Below are 19844 nucleotides of genomic sequence, written 5' to 3'. Positions count from 1 at the left end.
CCTGACTTCTTCAGCGCTCAGACTAGGCCTGTAATGGCTCTGTTGGGATGGAGAGAAAGTGCTTCTTCAGCGCTCATTAATGGAGCAAATTGAACAGGTCTCCCAGCCTACCTCTATAATGAGGGCCTCCCTCTTCTCTGCCTCCCCCCTGCTTCTACCATCATCCTGCAGTCTATTGTTCACCTACAGTTAGGGTCAGAGCTGCCGAACGGTAATTGTATCACTTTGACCCTCTTTTGGTTTTTATTTTGTCACAGAGACCCGCTCTTTATTGGGTGCAGGCCATCCCTCAGGTTGTAAAAGCCACAGTGCCCCTCCTCCCATACCTAGGGACAGGGGTGCTGCCTGCCTGCCTGCCTGCCTGCCTGCCAGCGATCAATATGCCACTGTCGTTAACTGGATTTGTTGCTGTGGTGCTTGCTTATGAGGCAGCAATTAGAGTGTGAAGTGGCAAGGCCAGGGTACGAGGCTGCGGCCATGCGAGCCTCGGCCCTGGGGGATGGAAATGTCAGGGGCACAAGCCCAGTTTCATTAGGGCCTGAAGAGACTATGACGATCCATACTGTCTGTGTAATTCATTCTGCCGAAGGGGGGTTCAAATTATTTGTGGGAGACAGTTAGCAAACACAGAAAGAGGTCACAGGTTAGGAGCAGCTGTGGACACTTGCAAACTGTGAAATCCACTTACACCCTGTGGAATCCACTTACATGCCTCCATTGTTTTATTACCAGATCAGTGGTTTGAGGGGGGCTTAGCCTGAATGATGGAGCTGAGCTGCAGCCTCTTTTCATGTACCAATTTTAATTCATAAACAAAATCCATCTGCCCTTCATCAAGTGTTTCAGTATAAACTATATTCTGAAGGTCTTTTCTTAAATCATGAGCTGCTTGTATGACTTTATAGTGCATTTGTTAGTGCGTGTCTGAGTTCATGCCTAGAAATAATTATGGACCAGCATGTTCACATCCAGCATTGTCTGTGTCAGACTATCACTCATCTCCCATTGGTGACATTGAAGCATTTATGGCGGTCGAGGTGGCCGGGGGCCCCTGTGTCTGGCTATTTTTCTCCTCCAAAAGGGTCACGGTGTCCCTGGTCTAGCATGGGGACGGTGTGCCCTAATGTGTCATTTGGGATTGACTCTGACCTAAGGCTCTAAATCACTTTCCATTTTGGGGGGACAATTAAGTTTGAACCTCTGATGTGTACTGCTATCCATTGATTATGTCGATAGCACTCAGCATGCAGGGGTGGGGCTGTCGCTTTAAGTGGAATACCCCTCAACTTCAGAGTCCATGTGTTGTTATTCAGTTTATTCACACAGACAGTGCAAATATATTGATCAATGAGTCAAATGTGAGCAATGGAGCAACATTTAGATAGTCAAGCTGCTTTAGTGAGTTTGTTTACAAGAATTTGTAGGTCGTTGGTGTCCAAATGAGCTTGTTACTACAGTGTAGCTCTCTGTTCTTCATTCACAGCCCCAGCAAGTCATTTTAGGTTGTGCCAAATTGCTCCATGGAGTTGTATTTGTTGTAACACTGCAGACTAAATAATGCAACAGATATTTGTTTTCTGGCGATAGGGTGCAGCAGATGATGAAAATATCCCCGACCAGAGGTTACCAGATTTGAGTGCTTTCCTCTTCCTAACATGTGTCTGATTCTGAGGAGCAGTGCAGACAATTATGTTAGGGGGGATGTTGCTTTTCTTGTACAGTCAGTGTACAGTCTGTAAAGAGGACAAGGAGATTGAAATAGTTTGAGCAAGGGTGAGAGAAGCTGTGAGAGGAGCAGATTTAATTCTGGGCTCCGTTCCAAAAGCGAGTGCATAGTTGAGAGTGTAATGGGGTACATATTTTGAGCGTACTATTGACTGTGTCCAAAAAAACACAGTCTTCTAGCAGATAAAAGCTGACTTTTATTTGAAACCGTTTCATATTTTCACAAAATGTGCTTCTGCTACAATATTTACATTATACTGTTCAGTGTTAAAGTTTACACTCCAGCGTACTGGCTCAAGTGCTAAATCATATTTAATATGATACTCTTTATTATGAGTAATAAAAGACACACATTCTTAGCACTCACAAATTGTTGTTAGTGCATTGTTTATGTGTGTTGACAAAGCCGTTAATTGTAGTAAGAAATCATAGCTTTGAGAATGACTGAAGGGGATGCTGATAAATGGACTGACAACAAACCTTTATGTCTTTTTTTTTTTGCTGATAAATACAGCTCAAAATCTTATGATCATCCCCATTTTCCATCCTCCTCTGAGTTGTCAGCTGTCTAGTAAAGTAAGAAGGAATTCCATCATCAAGTCTGTCTTTTCCATGACCGGCTGAGCGACTGCTCTGCAAACCATGAGCTATTTTCCATCGGTGATCTATAGAAGGCAAGCAGAAAAGAACGAACATCTGGACAATGTAATGCCATAACACAGTCCCATACAATAAACACTACCTTAAATATTATCTGTTAAACACTGTAGGTTTTACTATAATGTTATTCCCATGTTGTATTTGTTACCTGTTCAGGCAGAAAATAAATTGCATGACTGCCAGCAATTGGATAGTCTAGCAATCCTGAAATACTGTTTATTGATCAGACGCCGCCACTACAAAAGTGAGGTTTAATTAAACCCTTAGTTCATGCTCTGCTTCCTCTAACAAAGGAAAAGAAACATTTACAGTTGTTAATACAAAAAGATGTCTATGATATTTAACAGTAATAGCTGTAATAATGATAGAAAAAGCCTTATTTGGTAATAGAAAAATTCATATTTCCAGCATAGTCTGTGGTACCATGCAAGGCTTGGGAAGCTGTAACACAGATACTGTTCACAAATTCACGAATGTGTGACAATACAGGCATCAGGTGAAGTGTGATCCAGTTACACAAACACCACCGATGGATCCTATAACATTTCCTAGATAATCAAATTCTCCTCTAATTAAAAGCATATGTATCTAGTATAGTAGGAAAGCTACAGTGCATATACCGTGTCATACATGGGTTATATTATGTGAGAAAATTGGCAGGTTCATTATGGTTTATCTGATTGCACAATGCATTTCAAACATTTGAATGTTTTGCACTTCCTTTCTTATAAAGTTGATTCTCCCCAACAAGGCTTGTAAATTATTATGCCCTGACTGAGGGTTTTCTTGGCAAGAAATGGGGATTCTTTGCAATCATGCTTTTAATGAGAAGGAAGGAAATCACAGTGAAGAAATGATGTTGATAGCTTAAATAAATCCATTTATTTTACTTACTTGGGTGTTTATGGGACCAAATGTGCCTCTTTTTTTTTAGAATTCCTCGCAGGGTAATGAAAATATACTACTTCCTATTTTAATAGAGACAGATGTGTATAAGTTTGGCACAGCCGGTTTCCTCACGCCAAACATGAAAGCGGTCTTATCAGTTTTTATAGTCTGGTCAGTAGTGCAGAGCTGAGGGATTTACAAACCAGATGAAACCAAGCTTGTTCAGAGCTTTTGCTAATGATATCTGCAGCTGTGCCTCTGAGGAGGAGGAGGAGGACTGGAGAGAGGAAGGACAATGTCCTGCCTGATAAGGAGGTTGGAGAGATACTTGAGAAGCTCTTGTCCTCCCTTCCTCTCGTTCCCTCCCTTCTGACTCGTCAGAGCTCAAGTATTCACCTCTCACTCATTAGCGTCTGCTGACCATCGCTCTCTGGACCAAACTGTTTACCCCGTTCTGTCATGCAATAACTAGCACCCTGTTATCAAGTTCTGCCATAGGTGAAGAATGACAGCCGTGATGTGTTTCCACTGAGGCAGATTAAGCAGCTATGTTCAGGAAAAAGTAGGCCAGCTAATTAGGTGCAGCTCTCAGGACCCTGGGAGTGGGCTGTTTTTCACCTAGACAGAGAAATTCCATAAATGACAGGAATGTGGTTGAAGAACAGGAGCTGGAATATCTAATAAGAGTGGGAGGAAGAGAGAAGTTGACATAAAATAGAGAAAGTGGAGGAGGGAGGCAGATCATCCTGCAAAGCTCTCTCCAGAGTCCCTGCAACCGAACTTAGAGTGGAATTCACAGCTTCTTTCTTGACACGTGTGAACTTGTTAATAGCTCTTTTGACTTTTTCTTTTAGTAAACAAAAAGTATAAACATTACCACTTGCAAGAGTAAAAACAAAGGTTCATCCTATTTATGAAATATTTGCTTTTTTGCACAGTCTTTGGAGCTGCACTGATAATTAGTTGCAAAGTGTTTGCTGCTGCATCATCCTGTTTTTGACAGTTCTAACTAAGGCTGCCGAAAGAAACAAATATTCAGTATTATAAGGCCTCCTCTGGTGAAAATCTAATTTTAATCTTGTCATATGTTGTTTAAATGCTAGAAGACATATCATGAGGGAAATGAGCAGTAATGCCATGACTGAGCGTTTCCACCTTCAAACTGCAGTGTATCTCAAAAACACAGATTCAGATTTTCTAAGTGTCATACATAACAAACCTAAGTAATCAGTTTTGGCAATTTTCTGGGTGGAGCTTTCTATATCGATATTGTTTTTCAGAATCCTTTCCTGCTTTGAACATGTATGGCTGAATTACTCCAATGTTGCATCTTGCCATTAGCTGTATGTCTATACTTTGTTTTTATGCACATTTTGAAGTATTTCATGGGAAAAGGTTAATGGGAATATAGAGCTAAACAATCTAGAGCAAGCACCAGTGTAAAGTTATATCTATACCATTTTAATATGGGAATGAATTCCTTTATTGGAAAATGTAAATGAGTTTTTAGGGGTTAAATCAGTGATTGGAGAGACTTTAAAGTTAAGATATCTTTGGTTATGTCATGTGACAGATTTGATGTGGACTATGCTCCAATCAGAATTTAACATTTGAGTCAAAATGTAATGAATCAGGATTATTTTTTCTTATGTTCCCAGTCAAATCTGATCAAACTACACCCCCAGGGTTCTGATGAAATGGATAAACTGAATATTTGAGTATTAAACTCTTTAGAAATGCCTAAGGCTGTTTTGGCATATACTTTATCTTTGATTGCTGCTTTTTTTAGTCATGAATATTTAATGGAGAAATATCCAAACTTTAAAACCTAGAAAGTTTTCAGGGGCTTTATGACTTAACATCTAGAAATTCTACTCCTAGAAATCCCTAGTTTACATTTTAAGCTAATGAGTAAACATGTGTATGAAAATGCGCTCTACTGAGGCTCATATAACTGTGGCTGCTGCATGTTCAAATGTGCAATAAAATCACAAACTGAAGGCTAGTTTAAGTACTTAACTTGACATGAAGGTGAGGTTTCAAAACAAGAAACACCAGGGGAGAAGTTGATGTGAAAAGCAAGAATTCCTGTACAGTAATCCCCAGTTTTGCAACATTTGATAGGGTGCCCCTATCTTGCTTCCTGTGCCTTTCAGTAAACGCAGAGGAAGAACAGGTGATGCCTTACATCCATGCTTTCTGTCCTGTTGATAGAAACCTCTCCCTGCACTGAGCTCAGGTGTCATATCCTTCGTACTCTGTCCATCTGTCTGGTCTCTTCTTTAAGCCCCTTGGTGGGAGTATCAGACAGTACAGATTTTGTACCCGCTTTTGTGTCCCGCTGACTTCCATTAAATGTTTTACTGTCTTGAATAAACCCAGATCTGCTGTTTTATGTCTCTAAAAACTTAGGTTCTCATAAACGTTTCCTTGTTCCATGTATCATATTCAAGCCACAAGCTTAAATAGCAAAAGCAGTCCTGGTTGCTGAAGCTTAGCCAGCATTTAAAGCCTATTCGTGTTCAGCCTGACTCATTTCTAGACACAGATTTTACTGAATCCCTACCCAGTAGCCATTCAGTATAACCTTTCCAGCTTGGATCCTGTTCACTGCTGGGCCGATTGATTTGCATTGTTGGATGATACATCATAGTGAAAGGTTTGTCACTTATTCAGCATAATGCGATATTGGGTTGTGTGTATTAAAGGGCTTGAAGGAGAGGAGGGAAACAGAGATATCTAATAGATCTATGGACTCTTTGTCATGCTGGAACGGAATACGTAAAAGTTGCTAAATAAGAAAGTAATATTTCAGCAAATGCTAACGCACATGCAGTGATGTGTTTATGAGTTATGTGTGAGCCGTACTGCACTGTGTGTGCGTGTTTGTGTCTGTCACTGTATTGTATAGAAATGACTGTGTGCCCGTGTGGGTGTTATTGCAGAGGCTAGTGCGAAGCAGAGCACAGCTTAATATCTATGTTTGACATAGAGGCCCATTAATAAGGGCCTGATCCGAGCCCAGTGACAGGACTGCTGACAGAGGAGGATCATGGGGAAGAATCATGCCCTGCTGAGGGAGCCTGGGCTGCAGGTAGGCCCATTCTGCCTTCCCCAGGTGTCATTACGGATGCTGGGGAGGGAGCAGAGGAGGGAGGGCCGCTACTGACATCTACATTAATCACCCCTCTGCACATCACCCCTCCTCTCCACACACCGCCTCCTCCCACCTCCAGCTCCTAATCATCCCCACGCAGAGACCCAAACCCAGTAAGGGGATACTCAGGCATGAAAGATATCCAGCTAAGAGCTCCCCAAATACCACTCTGATCTGATCATGAGTGATGTTGCTACCTGAACCTCTGACCTGGCACACAATTAAAAACACTTTTCTCTTTCTCCCCCAGACACGCAGGAGAAGCAGTTGTGCTGAAACTACACGTTTTGTCACTGTCTGCGTTTGATTCATAGTTTGCATTTGAATTGCGCCGTAGTTACACGCAATTAAAATGCTGCGAATGTCTCCACTGGAATGTGCAGTCTCCAAACCCCCAGAGTGTGCTGCTGCTGCTGCTGCTGTTGCTGTGCACACTCCTGATTGTCTCATAGATATCAGACTCTCCACTTGGGGACCCCCTATTGATCCTCAGCGACGCTCTTATCTACAAAAAACAACAACACTGGAGCACTTTGTGTTCACATTACTTCACTTTAAACTGAGCCACCCGATGTAAGATTCTTTATCATTAAGAGGAAAAATTAGATGATGCATTAATTAAAGGTTGCAGCAATTAGGATTTTAAAGTGATCACATAAATCCTTGAAGTTTCTCTTTCCTTTATTGGACTGTAAGCTGCTATTTTGTGTATTATAACACAACAGTCAGCTGACTTTGGGAACCAACTTGACCGACTGACTGTCACTTGAGAAGTGGATGAGGATGGATGTGGGTCAAGCCAGACAACTGGCCTAATGAAGGGCCCCACCCAGGATCCATCGATGAGCAGATGTTCTCGGGGAGAATAATGGAAATTATCTGATAGATTATTAGTTTTGATCCAATTAAAAACACATAATTGCACAGAAACGTGACGGTAATTGCGACATGATTAGTTTAAGTTAAAACAAATGGTCTGTTTCAGCATGTTTGGTCAACTCAAATTATTTTTGTCTGTGGGTGGGGAAAAAAGGGAATTACTTGCACACAAGGCAGTTTTTCTTAAATGATTTTAATACATTCGGCTCCTGTGTTTTTGATGCACTCATTCCAAACCACCGCTCTTGCTTTTTGCTTTCCCCCCTCAGTGACGTCACACTCATTTGTGTGTGGTTACACCTCATCTGCAAGCTCTGACTTTTTGAAATGAAAGAATTAATCAACCCTGAAACCCCCTGTTTGTCAGTATTATGATGAATGTCACCCTAATGAAAGATTTGTGATGTTTTTCCGACAGCAGAATGAAGCATGAGCTCATATCGTAGTGTCCATGAGTTATCAGTCCATTGCTTTGCCCCGCCATCTCATTTTTATGTAACATGCCTTGCCCTGAGTAAACACAGCCTCCGGTTTAATTAAAATAAATCCACTTTGAGCTGATATTTAGAAACCCGGAGAATATCACTGCCTCTGCTACAGATAAAGTGATTGAGAGTGGGGAGTAAAAGGCTGGGCTTGAGGGAGAATTACACTCTACTTACTTTTCCATCAATGAAGCCATACGCTCCATTGTTTATGTTTGAAGTGGGCTTTTCTTCTTAGCAAATGACCTTTCTCCAATTCCCTTTTTCTCTCTCCTTTATTTGCCTCGAACCTTCAGCAACAGTGATGACACAATAAATTTCAGTTTAGCTCTTTTTGTGTGTGTGTGTGTGTGTGTGTGTGTGTGTGTGTTTGCAACCACACGCATCTGCTAGAATCTAGGACACTATGGAGACACAGAGAAGACAGCATTTGCATGCAGCTCACAAACATATTAAAATATGAAGACAAATCACTGCGTCTGGCCAGCTGACAGCGCTGCCTGCATTGAGAGCTGGCTAGCAAACTTACATGTTGCCATTCCCAGCAAGGCCTTTACAGGGCAGGTTTCAACATGTAGCTCAACAAACAAACAGGAGAAAAAAGCCATGAGCAGTCAAAGCTATTATTAAAGGCAATAGAAGTTTTTCCCTTTGCCAAAGACATTTTGTCATGGTGTTAGCCTCTGTATTTTTCCCCCTTTTTTTCAGGAAGAACAGATTTTCCAAAGACACCTTTGGGGCATATACTTAGGGCTTTGTTGTATGGCTGTGTTTGATGTAAATCATAAACTGATAAGTCTTTTAGGTGCTGCTAGCATTGTGTCTGTTGAGATTATTTTAAAAAACAATTAATTTGTTAGATTGTATGTTACATATTTTGATACTGCTGTGCTCATACTTTCTTTAATGTATAAAAGTGATTAATATTGTGTACAGCATTTGCATTCTGTAGTTTATTTGGATATCAAAAACTATAGTTTAGTCCAGTTTTTGGAAAACATTCAACCTTCTTGCGGTGGTAAACCAAACTAGACTCATTCTATCCCACATATGAGACTCATTTAATTTTCCTTTATATTACTGTGTTGAAATGCCCCCCTTTGGTGTGGTATTTGTCAAGTCTCAATAATTAAGCTGCTGAAAATAACGCAAGAATGCATGTCACAGTTCTTTAATATCAATCACAGTGTTGTATAAAATCTTGCAGCTGGGTCTGCATATTCTCTGCCCTCCTTTTAGACCACCTGATAGGACAGTATTAAAAACAGCATGGAGGCAGGATGATTGTTTTAACTGACACCAGTAGGGGGAGCTCACAGCTCACCCTTTAATAAACCATGGAGAAGGTTGCTGGGCAGGAGTTGGCACCACAGACACAAACCTCCCCTACAATCTCTGAACAAATCTTGGGGTGCTGGCTGCTGTGACCAATCACACTGACCAAATCTGTCCCTAATTTAAAAAAATTGGATTGTTGTGATTTTGCTTGCTGGATTCACTGTGTCTGCACATTTCACCCTGAGAAACACATGAATGTATTTATTGTTGGTATGCAAGCTGCTTCTCTCCTCATCTTGAGGCAGGGGCTCGGTCAATCAGTCATTGATTTCTGACAAAGATCATATTTACAATTCTACCTCAGAATCTCAATACATTAACATCCGCATACTAGTCAGCATCTGGTTTCTCAGCATGTATAATTTGGTTCTATTGATTAGTCATTTCATCTTATTTTGAAATTACATTTTTCAATTCTAAACGTGTTTGTCTCACTTTTTATCTACCCGATGGCACCACCTACACAGGTGTAATTGTTGCAGCCACTAATATTGCAATGAAAAACAGAGGGTTTAACTTTCTGAATATTTATCATTTACTCTCATATCATGTGGTGAACAATGGCTTCATGTGCTCCACATCGCTGTGAATGATGTGTAAACATTCAAATGTGTGTGAACAGGTTTCAGGGGTTTATCCTGCTCTCCAGCGCATCTGTGCTTTGGATGATTATCTCGATTAACACAACTTGAGTGAGATTTGGACTCGGATCCAAACTCTCCTCGACTTTCCTTCCCCTCCTCAGACTGCTCCCCTCTCGCTGCTGTTTTCTGCGTGCCGTGCCGTGCCGTGGTTTGTACGAGTGTGTCAAGCTTCAGTGTGGTGGCTGCGGGCTGTGCCGGGTGCGCAGAGACCGTGCGCTCCTAGCGGCCGCGCTGTTGAAACCCGAAGGCAGTGCGGGAGGAGGACGTTGAACTGTAGTGTGACTGTACATTTACTGCGCTATATTCCAGGCTAAGCACATGGGTCTGTTGGGAGCTGGTTCCCGTTGTAACAAAACAACTTTTTGGGAATGCGTAAAAGCTGACTGCTGTTTTCCAGTTAGACTATCATTGGTTGAACTATGGAGATATCGCTGAAGATTTGATAGGTGCCAGAGACGCGTCTCAAGGAACCAGAGGACCTGCGGAGAAGTGCAGATCCTAGACGTTGTGTTTCCCAGTGTGGACTAATATTTCTGTTCCCCTTAGACTCTGGTACAGCAAGTAGTTCATCTTGGGAACATAGCAGAGGCTGCGAATGAACTCCAAACAGGGCTGATACTCAGAGACCGAGAGTTTGGATTGAAGGTTTGCTGGATATTTACACCCCGAGCAGCTCCGGGTGAACTGCTGGTAAATGGATCCTCTCTGTTTTTGGACATTGAGACTGGCTTTTGTCAGTAACTAGGACCCGTCCACTACTCCCAGAACCACGGAATAGACTTGACTGTCATTTTGGACATATTTTCCTCCAGTGAAATCGAGGATTTGCGCGCCCGCCGTGGATGTTTAATATGCTAGTATGGGTCCGCTAGCGTTCATCCTTGTTAGTGGATTATTGTATTTTCAAGTTGATGGTAAGTTGCCAAACACGTGTTCTTGTGTAAAACTTCTCTTAAACATATTTAAAAATAAAAAGCTGTGTTTTGCAAAGACTTCTCCAGACGCTGCAGTGAAATCCTCAGCAGTCATACATTTTTTAAAACCCACTTTTCCCTCTTTAGCAATATAGTACATTTATGTTATCTTGTTGTCCAAGAAAACATCGAATTTATGAAAGTTTTGTTTTCGTTAGTAAATAACAAAGTCGGCAGTTTATTGGGAAATACTGTTCCTAACTTGGCAAACATTGTGTAGTTGTGATTTTAATTTATTTCACATCAGCAGCTATTTTCCATTCCCTCCTTTTTATTCATTAAAATCAAAGTAAAACCTAAACAAACAGCTGAATTCAACAGATAGCTCCTCCATCTACTGCAGCTAATGATCGCCTAGAGGTTAGAATTAGGGCAGAGATGAGTGTTTTCTGCCTATGCAACAGATGAGAAAGCAGCATGCAGACTTTAAGTAGGAAATCTTGAATGATTTGCACATAATTGGAGGAAAAATGAGTCTAATGCAGTCAGTGTTGGAGCAAACATGTCTGGAAGTGACTGATCGTCCGGTTCTGTTACAGTGGCTACAGGTTATGTCAGTAATGCAGAGGTGAAGGGAATTTTCCTAATATATATATATTTTTTTAATAATAGGAAGCAGATCTCAAACATTTTTATGTTTCAGGGTGCGCTAGTTAAATTGTAACTGTATAAAACAACAGATAGTTCAAATCTGTGGATGGGACGTTCATTGGCTTGTTTGTTAAATGTAATGTGACAGTGCAACAGTCAGCCTCTGCACTGTACTGTAGATGGTGTCTGTGGTCACTTTGCTTTAGGATCTCATAGCTGTGGTCATGCATTGTACTGTAAGCCGGCTTAAACCGAAGGTGAAACACTGCCACAGTTCATAATTTCCATTTGTTTGATTAACCTTTTGTAATGATGTTAATTGCAAATGAGATTGATACTGTTTAATTTGTTCAGCCTTTGCTCTTCATCCAGTCCACCACTGAGTGCCAAGTCAGCACCTTTATGATATTACAAGGCTTCTTGGGATTCACTGGCCTACGAGAGAACTGGTCTAATCGAGGAATTAAAACAGCCTCAACTGCAGAGTTAGCGTGATGACTCACAGCAGTCATCAAAAATAGGGCAGCTTAGGTGATAGAAACCTGGATTGGGATTGGTCCAGCCTGTGACTGGAGGAATGATAAGGGGGATTAAAGTGCGTTACTTTAAAAATGCATAAACCTGTGATCTAATTTCATTTTAGTGCTGCTTCTGAATAGGACACACCTTTTTACAGTTTCACCAACAATGAGATGCACGTAATCGTACAAATCACAAACTGGGACATTAAATCATGATACATGAGTGATGATTCACACAAATGTTTGGTTTGTATTGTTTGTACAGCTTAGCTCTATGGAAAGCAGGGTTTTGTGGTCATTGAATGCAGGAGCCTGCGAGGTCCCATTTTTTTCCTTTCGTTCACCTGTCAGCGCTCGCTTTTGTTCTTCACAGCTGCAAGTTTTGGTTCTGAAGCTTTTCAGTTCAGTGTTCATGCCCTCTGAAGTTAGCAAATCAAGTCTCCTTTCTGCTGGGATTTGATGGGTTTTTTTTTTCGTCCTTTCTTTTACCTTTTTTGGTGTCTTTTACTCTACTCAACCAAGCCCACTGGTTGCTAAGCAGTGGCTGATGGCATTGCAAGTCGGCCAGAGGGAGAGGGTGCACATCTCCTGGGGTGCAGTGGATCTTCCCAATCATTTGCCTGTCACCCTCCTCCACCCTACTCTTCCTCACTCTCCTCCTCCATCCCAGCAGAACTCACCCATCACCCAGCCTTTTAAGAGGTAATCTGAGGGTCCTTGGAGAGGGAGGAGCTTCCTCTAAGAGTCCACTTGGGCAGACAAAAAAGCCTGGAGTTGTATTCACAGGGCAGCATAGCCCAACAAAGCCAAGCCTTGTGAATGGCGTCAGTCACTGTTTAGTGTGCTGTGATTAATACTGCTAGTGTGCCGGGGAGGAGAGAAAAGGTGATATTGAGAGAGAATAGGGGGAGAAACTGAATGTGTGGCGGATGTTGTTGTCAGGGCTGGAAGATAGAGGCGATTATTTAGAGACCTGAGACAAGATTGCGCATCTAAAAACAGGGTTACTGCACTTGTTTTTTACTTTTATGGAACAGGCTGATTGCAGTGTAATATATTTCCAGGAATACACCAGTCAACAGCTGTCTGGTTATCTCGTAAACTGCTCCGTGATGCTTTTGAAGCTGGATTAGAACATGCTTTGCATAGTGGACATGAACTCCTGACCTGATGCTTTTCTGAGCTCTCCTGCATGCTTGTGTCTGATGAAGGAGCTGGTGACATCATGGCCATCCTCAGTGACACACTGAAAGGTGCTGAAATATTTGGTCCAACTTAAATCTGTCAAAGAGGCCACGGAGACAGCCACTTGAGGATGGAGATGGTGCAGTTCTCATTCCACCAGCAGGGTTGTGGTTTCACTTATGCTGAGTCAAGAGAAGCCTGAACCCAGAGTGTGTGTGTGTGTGTGTGTGTGTGTGTGTGTGTGTGTGTGTGTGTGTGTGTGTGTGTGTGTGTGTGTGTGTGTGTGTGTGTGTGTGTGTGTGTGTGTGTGTGTGTGTGTGTGTGTGTGTGTGTGTGTGTGTGTGTTTGTGTTTGTGTTTGTGTGTTAGATAAGAAAGGGGAGACGTGATGGAGAGTCAGAATGAGTGTAATCATAAAATAAAAATTGAGAGAGGAGTTGTTTAACTATACAATCTTTTAAAGGGGAAATTGCAAAGATGATGCTTTATTATCAAAGGGCACTGCAGACTAACAGCTCTGTTGATGGCCATGATGAAATGAGAGAGGTTTAAAGTACTGGCCTATAATGGAAAGTAAGCCCAGATTAAAATAGTCTAGGTGAATGATGAGGGAAGCTGAGGTCATTGTGTAAGAGCCATTGCGATGTCTCGCCCCAAATGTGATTGTTCTGCTTGAGCTGGCAGCGTTTAGGCAGTGTTATTGTAATTGCGGTTCATTTGCTGGAATGGGGTTGCTGTAATGATGAACCTTCATGTGAAATCTACAGGACGCTCCCCTCTACTGTCTTCAATAGTCTCATCACTGTCAAGTAAGTCTCGTTCTGCTGCACCATCGAGTGCTACTGTTTGTTCTCTGATTAACATCAAAAAATGAGTTAAGACAATAAGAGTCAAAGGCGGTGATTGTAAGAGGATGTGAGTGAACAGGGAGCGAATAAATAGGATGAGGTGAGCACTTCACTCTAATGAAATGCAGCTTTCAGGTTCTTTAGCGGGCCTAAGTGATAAGTGTTACTTGACCAGTGACGTGGGCCTGTCAGCTCCTATGATATTTTAACAGCTAAGTCTGGCTACTCCGTGGATCACGTTTCAACAACCATCACTCCACACGTTCAGGACACAACAGAGCTGTCCATGCTTCTTTTATGTCAAAAATAACCACTCTGTGATCGCTCAGAAAAAAAAAATATCCACAGCTGTTTTTGGTTGTGAGGCCACACTGCTTAATGCCTTTACATTTTCATATTGCACATGTGGAAAGGAGAATGCCAGCATAAGACAATGCACATTGCTGATCCTGCTGTAAGACCAGCACAAATGCAGGGAAGGTGATACCACTTTTCCCTGTTTTACCTACGCTTTATTAAGCGCCAGTCAAGCATCCCTCTGACATTTACAGAGAGAAAAAAAATGCATAATGCGTTAATGCTTTTGCCTGGAAAGAAAAGCAAAATAAGAGAGATTCCAACAGGACCAAATGGAGGTTTAATGATATTAGGTAGATGGTGAGTGTCTCTCCTCATATGTTTTATGTTTCCAAACTTCCCCAACTTCATCTTCCTTCCTGTCTCTCTCTCTCTCTCTCTCTCACACACACACACACACACACACACACACGCACACACACACTATCTTTACACAAGTCCTTGGCAGTGTCAATGAGGGTGGAATTCAAACACGGAGGGGGTTGTTGTACACCTGTGATGAGAGTATACAGTGGGAGTGTATGTGGCGGTAGGGGTGGGGGAGGAGTGGTATGATGAATTGAGCATGCTGACTTTGAGGTAAAGCAAGCGGTAAGGGCCTTCACCTGTCTCACACACCTGTACTTAGAGAATACACACCTGTGCTTACCTTTCTGGGCCCCAGGGTGGAGAAGTAATCCTTGCTCTATACTGTCACTGCCTCTGTTTACCAAACAGCTGATTAAAAGTTTGAGGCAGTCCAGCAGAAGACATTGATCTAATTACTGTTATATAATCCCTAGTAATTAGATTATAGTGATTGAGGCCTCATTGATCATTGGCAAATACCCAAACCAGAGGTTACAGCTCAAACTGTCTCAGTGTAGAACAAATGAGCGATCTTATCTCTATACGAAACTTGAGTATCTTAAGCCAGAATGTCAGGACTGAATAGAACACAAGCCTGTGATGCTGTAAACTTTCTGGAAGAGACAACATGTTTGCCTTATCAGTGTGTTTTTGCTGCCGCTACACTGAAAGGCTGTGTTTGGGGAAACGTCTAATTACTCTGTGTCTAGTTGCCCTCAATCTGCCCTCGCTTTAGCTGTCTTGCAGCAACCTTTAGATAGGAAGAAGGGATGTCAAGGTTGGATGACTCACAGAAGTACATACAACTATATAATACATGCTCATGGGTGCAAGTCCACACACACACACACACAGACACACACACACACACACACAACCATAGACTTTGAACACACAGAAGCATAAAAATCTACGAGCAGACAAGAAATAGCATAAATTCATAAGCTGAGTGAGCAAAGAATTTGGCACATTCACATGCTATAAAATATTTTATTAGACAGGCTGTCTGTGTTTATGGTGTGTTTGTAGCCCTGGTCAGAAACACTGCAACATTCCTAGTTGTTTTTTTTGTTTTTTTTTTAATCTTCTTTGTGTGATTGTGTGACTGTGTTCAGCCAGTAACTTACCTGCTTTTTCCTCATTGTCAAGACTTGTGACACTTGTACCTGAGCTGAGTATCTCACCAATGTCTTGAAGATGAGGTCAGGTCTGGTGATAAAAATGCATGAGCTGTCACTCAGTGTGAGATGTGTGAAGATGGACAGCCACAGTACAAGACTCAAGCACACATCCGTCACACACAGCAGCAGTCCAGCACAGCTGCACTGCTGTTCAGAGAGCTGAAGCCACTGAATAAGTGTCTTGTTCCACCATCTTCATCCCCGACTTGGTCTATTGATCACCCAGCCATGACAGCTTGGTACTTTTTCTCGCCTGGAACTAGATGGGGAATCTAGCCTTATGGAAGAAAACACCATCACTTACCAAACCAGTGGATTAGTGTGGAACAAAAGCCTAAAGGTCTTCCGAGAGGCCTACCTTGTTAACAGACTGGCATTTCTCTGCATGTTAATAAGGCCATGATCGTAACTCATTCCCTGCCCCATGATATGAAAATGATGTGTGTATTGTTGTGGATTTTAGTGAATTGCTATTATTTTGCATTACCAAATACCAGGGCTGCAGTGTCCAGGTTAACTGGTTGGCTAGTTAGTTGGTTTGGTTTCATCCAATCAAAATCTTATTGTTTGGAGGAAAGTTCTACATCAGTAGATGGCATGAGAATCAGATGGCTTGTGTAAATACCACAACTTTGAAATCACCCAAGCTAATTAAGACTGCTAGGCCTAAGTTATTTTATTCACTGAAAGGTTGGTCTCCAACTAACTGACACCCTTTCAAAGTACATGTAGGTGTGGTTGCATTGTGTTAAAACAGATGGCCAAAAACTCGTGTTAATTTTGCAAACAGCAGTTTGTCTGCTCTAGGTTTTTTTTTTTTTCCAATAGTTCTCGTGCTGGGATCACAAATTATTATAGTTCTGTTTTCAGAAATCCAAGGAGCACACTGATCTGCTCAGAGGCTGTTGTTATCATTTCTTTATAAAAAAAATTACGTAAAAATTATTTATTTTGTACAAATACTGAATTTTTATCTTTAAATATATTTCATTTGGCCTAATAAAGCCAGCAAATAAAGTATACTCAGTGTTGGGATCATTTTAGTTTTTATTTTTTAGCCATAACCAGTCCATAGGTTAAAGAGTAGGTTGGATTTCAGATTTTCTTTGGTTTTGACTCCAGCCATAATAACAACACTATAAATGATGTGGTGTCATCATTCTTAATTTTGTATGTTAGATTCTTAGTTGAAAAGAAAACATAAATGTTTCCTGGCAGCGAATTTCCAAATAGCCCTTATTTTTAAGCACTAGTTCTATTTAATTATATATGTTGTAATAAACAGCATTTTCTTTAATAACCATTTAGTTGCTAAAATGACTATCAAACCAAAACCCCTTCACTAGCTGACTACTAAGCTGACTGGAAGATGATTGCATTTATGCACAAATACTACAAGTAAAGAGCTGTGCGACGGTGCTGCCTGAACCTGCTCTTGTTGTGTCCCTGCTGCAAAACAGCACAGCGCCCCACTGGTTTGCAAACCGAGCCACCATGGCCTGGGGTGACTTGATTTAGTGTCTATAATGGCTCCTGGTGAGACGGGTTTTGTGGTTGAAAGTCCCAGTGTGGAACGTAGTATCAGCCAAGTGTCACAACCATCGCTGCGAATAGGAAAAAGCCCTAATCACATCCTTGAACATTTGAACTCTGCAGTTTCACCCCCAGGATGGTGATGATTTTTCTCTGGAGAGCTGCTCGCAAGCATTTGTCATTGAGAGGCCCGGTAACACTGAGCCAGTGGTAGAGTTATGAAATGTAGTGGGTGTATGTGAGTGAATGTGTTTGTGAACACGATTAATAACCATCAAAGCCTTTTTTTGTGTTAGCGTGGATATATGGGCCTGAGTAAATTGAATGAGTCCTTCATCCACTTATTGCAAGCACCCTTGACCCTGTAGCCCTAAGCAAGACCAGATGAAGTGTCCCATGGTATAGAAATTTAATAAATCTCATCTTGACTTGCTGTGCAGCACCTTAAAAAAACAAAAATGGAGTGCTATAAGAGCCATTTTATTACCTCTCGCTGCTCTCTGAGTCCATCACTTGGATGGTATGTGGTTACAGCTCTTATTCCTCATGTTCACATGTGGGACTGAGCATAGCTGAGGACCACTGGAGTTGCTGGAGGTGGTGACTCATTGACATGCAGGAACAATGCGGTGTGTTCACGATAGATCAGCACCCACGGCACCCCTCCAATTATCCAGTCACCTCTCTACACAGTGTATCACAGACACCTGAAGGCCTTGTCCTCCACTGTCCCCTCCCCTGCCTTCATTTCCACGGCAATAAAGCACTTATTTATTTCTCCCTATTCAATCTGCAGTGGCAGCTCAGCACTGCAAGTGAAGAGATTACAATGCTTGAGGGAGAATCAATTGATACCATTCATTTCATTGCACCTCGCTCAGTAGGAACTGTTTGGAGTAGCCCACACTTGAAAGTGATCTGATTACACACACAGATGTAGCATATCTTAAGAAGATCAACATGAACACTTCTTTTTCCATGTTTAATTTTAGCACTTTTACAGATTAAAATGACCAAAGAAAACGGTGCTCTACCACAGTAGTTTACTTATGATGATCACTGCTTGACTGCAGCAAGTGGGCATTACCCTAACTGTTGGGATTCTCTACAGTAGTGGACTAGGAAGGGACTAAATTATTAATCATACAATCTGAAATGTGTTTTACTTATTTGTGGTTTCAGTTGCTGATTTTCCATGCAAATACACAACCTAAATTTCAAGGCTGCTGTTACGGTGCAAAGCATAGGCAAATAAGCAAATGCTGAGGATGCTGAGAAGGATCTGCAAGAGAGAGGGCTAAAGAAGGTGGGGTGGTGCAGTGAGCTGCACGCTCCAGTGGCCCCGGCATCGGAAATCATTTAATCTGCATCACACAGTTTAGTGTCCCTACCAGTGGCCTGACAGTCCCACAGAGCTGCTGCTGCGCTCCTCACACTAATCAGACCAAATACAGAGAGAGCAACCACCTTTCTTTAATTTTTTACCTCACTATAAGGAAATCTTAACAGCTCCTATATCTTCCTCATTTTGGTCTCTTGTTTCAAGTCAACGATCTCAGCCTTTTTGAGACAAGCCATCTGCTGAAAAAGAGATAACATCTCCCTTTTCTGTTCATGGCTACCGATAGTAGGATCAAGGATGAGGAGTGAGAGTAGCTTGGGAGGGGGGGGGGGGCAAGGTGGAAACTGCTTGAAATGCAAGCTATGTGAATCAGCACTTCGCAGCAAAATCAGATATTCTGTTTCCCACAGTTACCTATTTATATATTCCATCTGCATGGGGGAGAGAGGGCAAATACACAGATGCAGAGTCAATATGACCCCACATCGCCACTGCCTGAAATACACTTGGAGTGGAATTCTATCTGATATTTGTTGGAGGGAAGCATGGATGCATCGTGAGATTTAGAGCAACTCATAGAATTACCCTCGTGTTTGCTTTCAGAGTATAGATCTTCATAGGAGAAGGGAGGGGGCAGTATGCGGAGCACTGAGATGGAACAGAGGCCATGACATCTCTTTGCTAGCTAGCTACAACCCCCTCCTTCTCTTGCAGGAGAAGATGAAGTGAAAGAATCTGCTTTGCACCAGTGAGCCTCCTTTATTTTAGCTTCTGTGTCTCCCCTGCGAGGATTTTGCCGTATCGAATGGCCGGCAGGGTGCTTTGGACTGGGGTGGACTCCAGTAGATACAGCGCGGCGTCTCTCATGACACCTCACCACGATGAGCTGTGTTTCTGGTGTTGGGGTATGCTGGAGCTCAAGCACTGTGACGCTACTGACAGCCTGGCATAAAGAAGATGAATCTCGGGTGCAGAACGAGCTGCTTGGATGTGTCACTGTAGGCCAGTGCCGAGGCGTGGACGGCCAGTAACATCATTCTTTCACCACCCCCAGTTTCCCCCGCTGCTGCCGTGCATTTCCAGTCTGATGACATGACGGATATGACTCTGTCACCCTCACAGTGAGGGTAGGATGAAACAGGACAGGGAGCAAGTGAAATAGACAGATATTGGGAGGTAGAGGCGGAGA

At 42.2% G+C, this 19844-nt stretch overlaps 1 protein-coding gene across 14 annotated transcripts in view; it reads left to right on the top strand.

Annotated features, from left to right (window-relative positions):
- Positions 1-19844, top strand: part of robo2 (roundabout, axon guidance receptor, homolog 2 (Drosophila)) — a 270858-nt gene that overhangs the window by 96904 nt on the left and 154110 nt on the right. Inside the window, exon 1 of one of the 14 annotated variants that reach the window (XM_035950227.2) lies at positions 9943-10690. The exons of the other annotated variants lie outside the window; for them this stretch is intronic. Within the exon in view, the coding sequence (XP_035806120.1) occupies positions 10636-10690 (55 nt within the window). The 5' untranslated portion in view covers positions 9943-10635. Of the gene's footprint in view, positions 1-9942; positions 10691-19844 lie in introns of those variants that run through there. 14 annotated transcript variants of the gene reach the window in all.

Source organism: Amphiprion ocellaris, chromosome 7 (assembly GCF_022539595.1).
Source record: "Amphiprion ocellaris isolate individual 3 ecotype Okinawa chromosome 7, ASM2253959v1, whole genome shotgun sequence".
NCBI classification, from domain to species: domain Eukaryota; kingdom Metazoa; phylum Chordata; class Actinopteri; family Pomacentridae; genus Amphiprion; species Amphiprion ocellaris.
The sequence above is the reverse complement of the archived record's forward strand: the minus strand, read 5'-3'. Positions and strand labels throughout refer to the sequence as shown.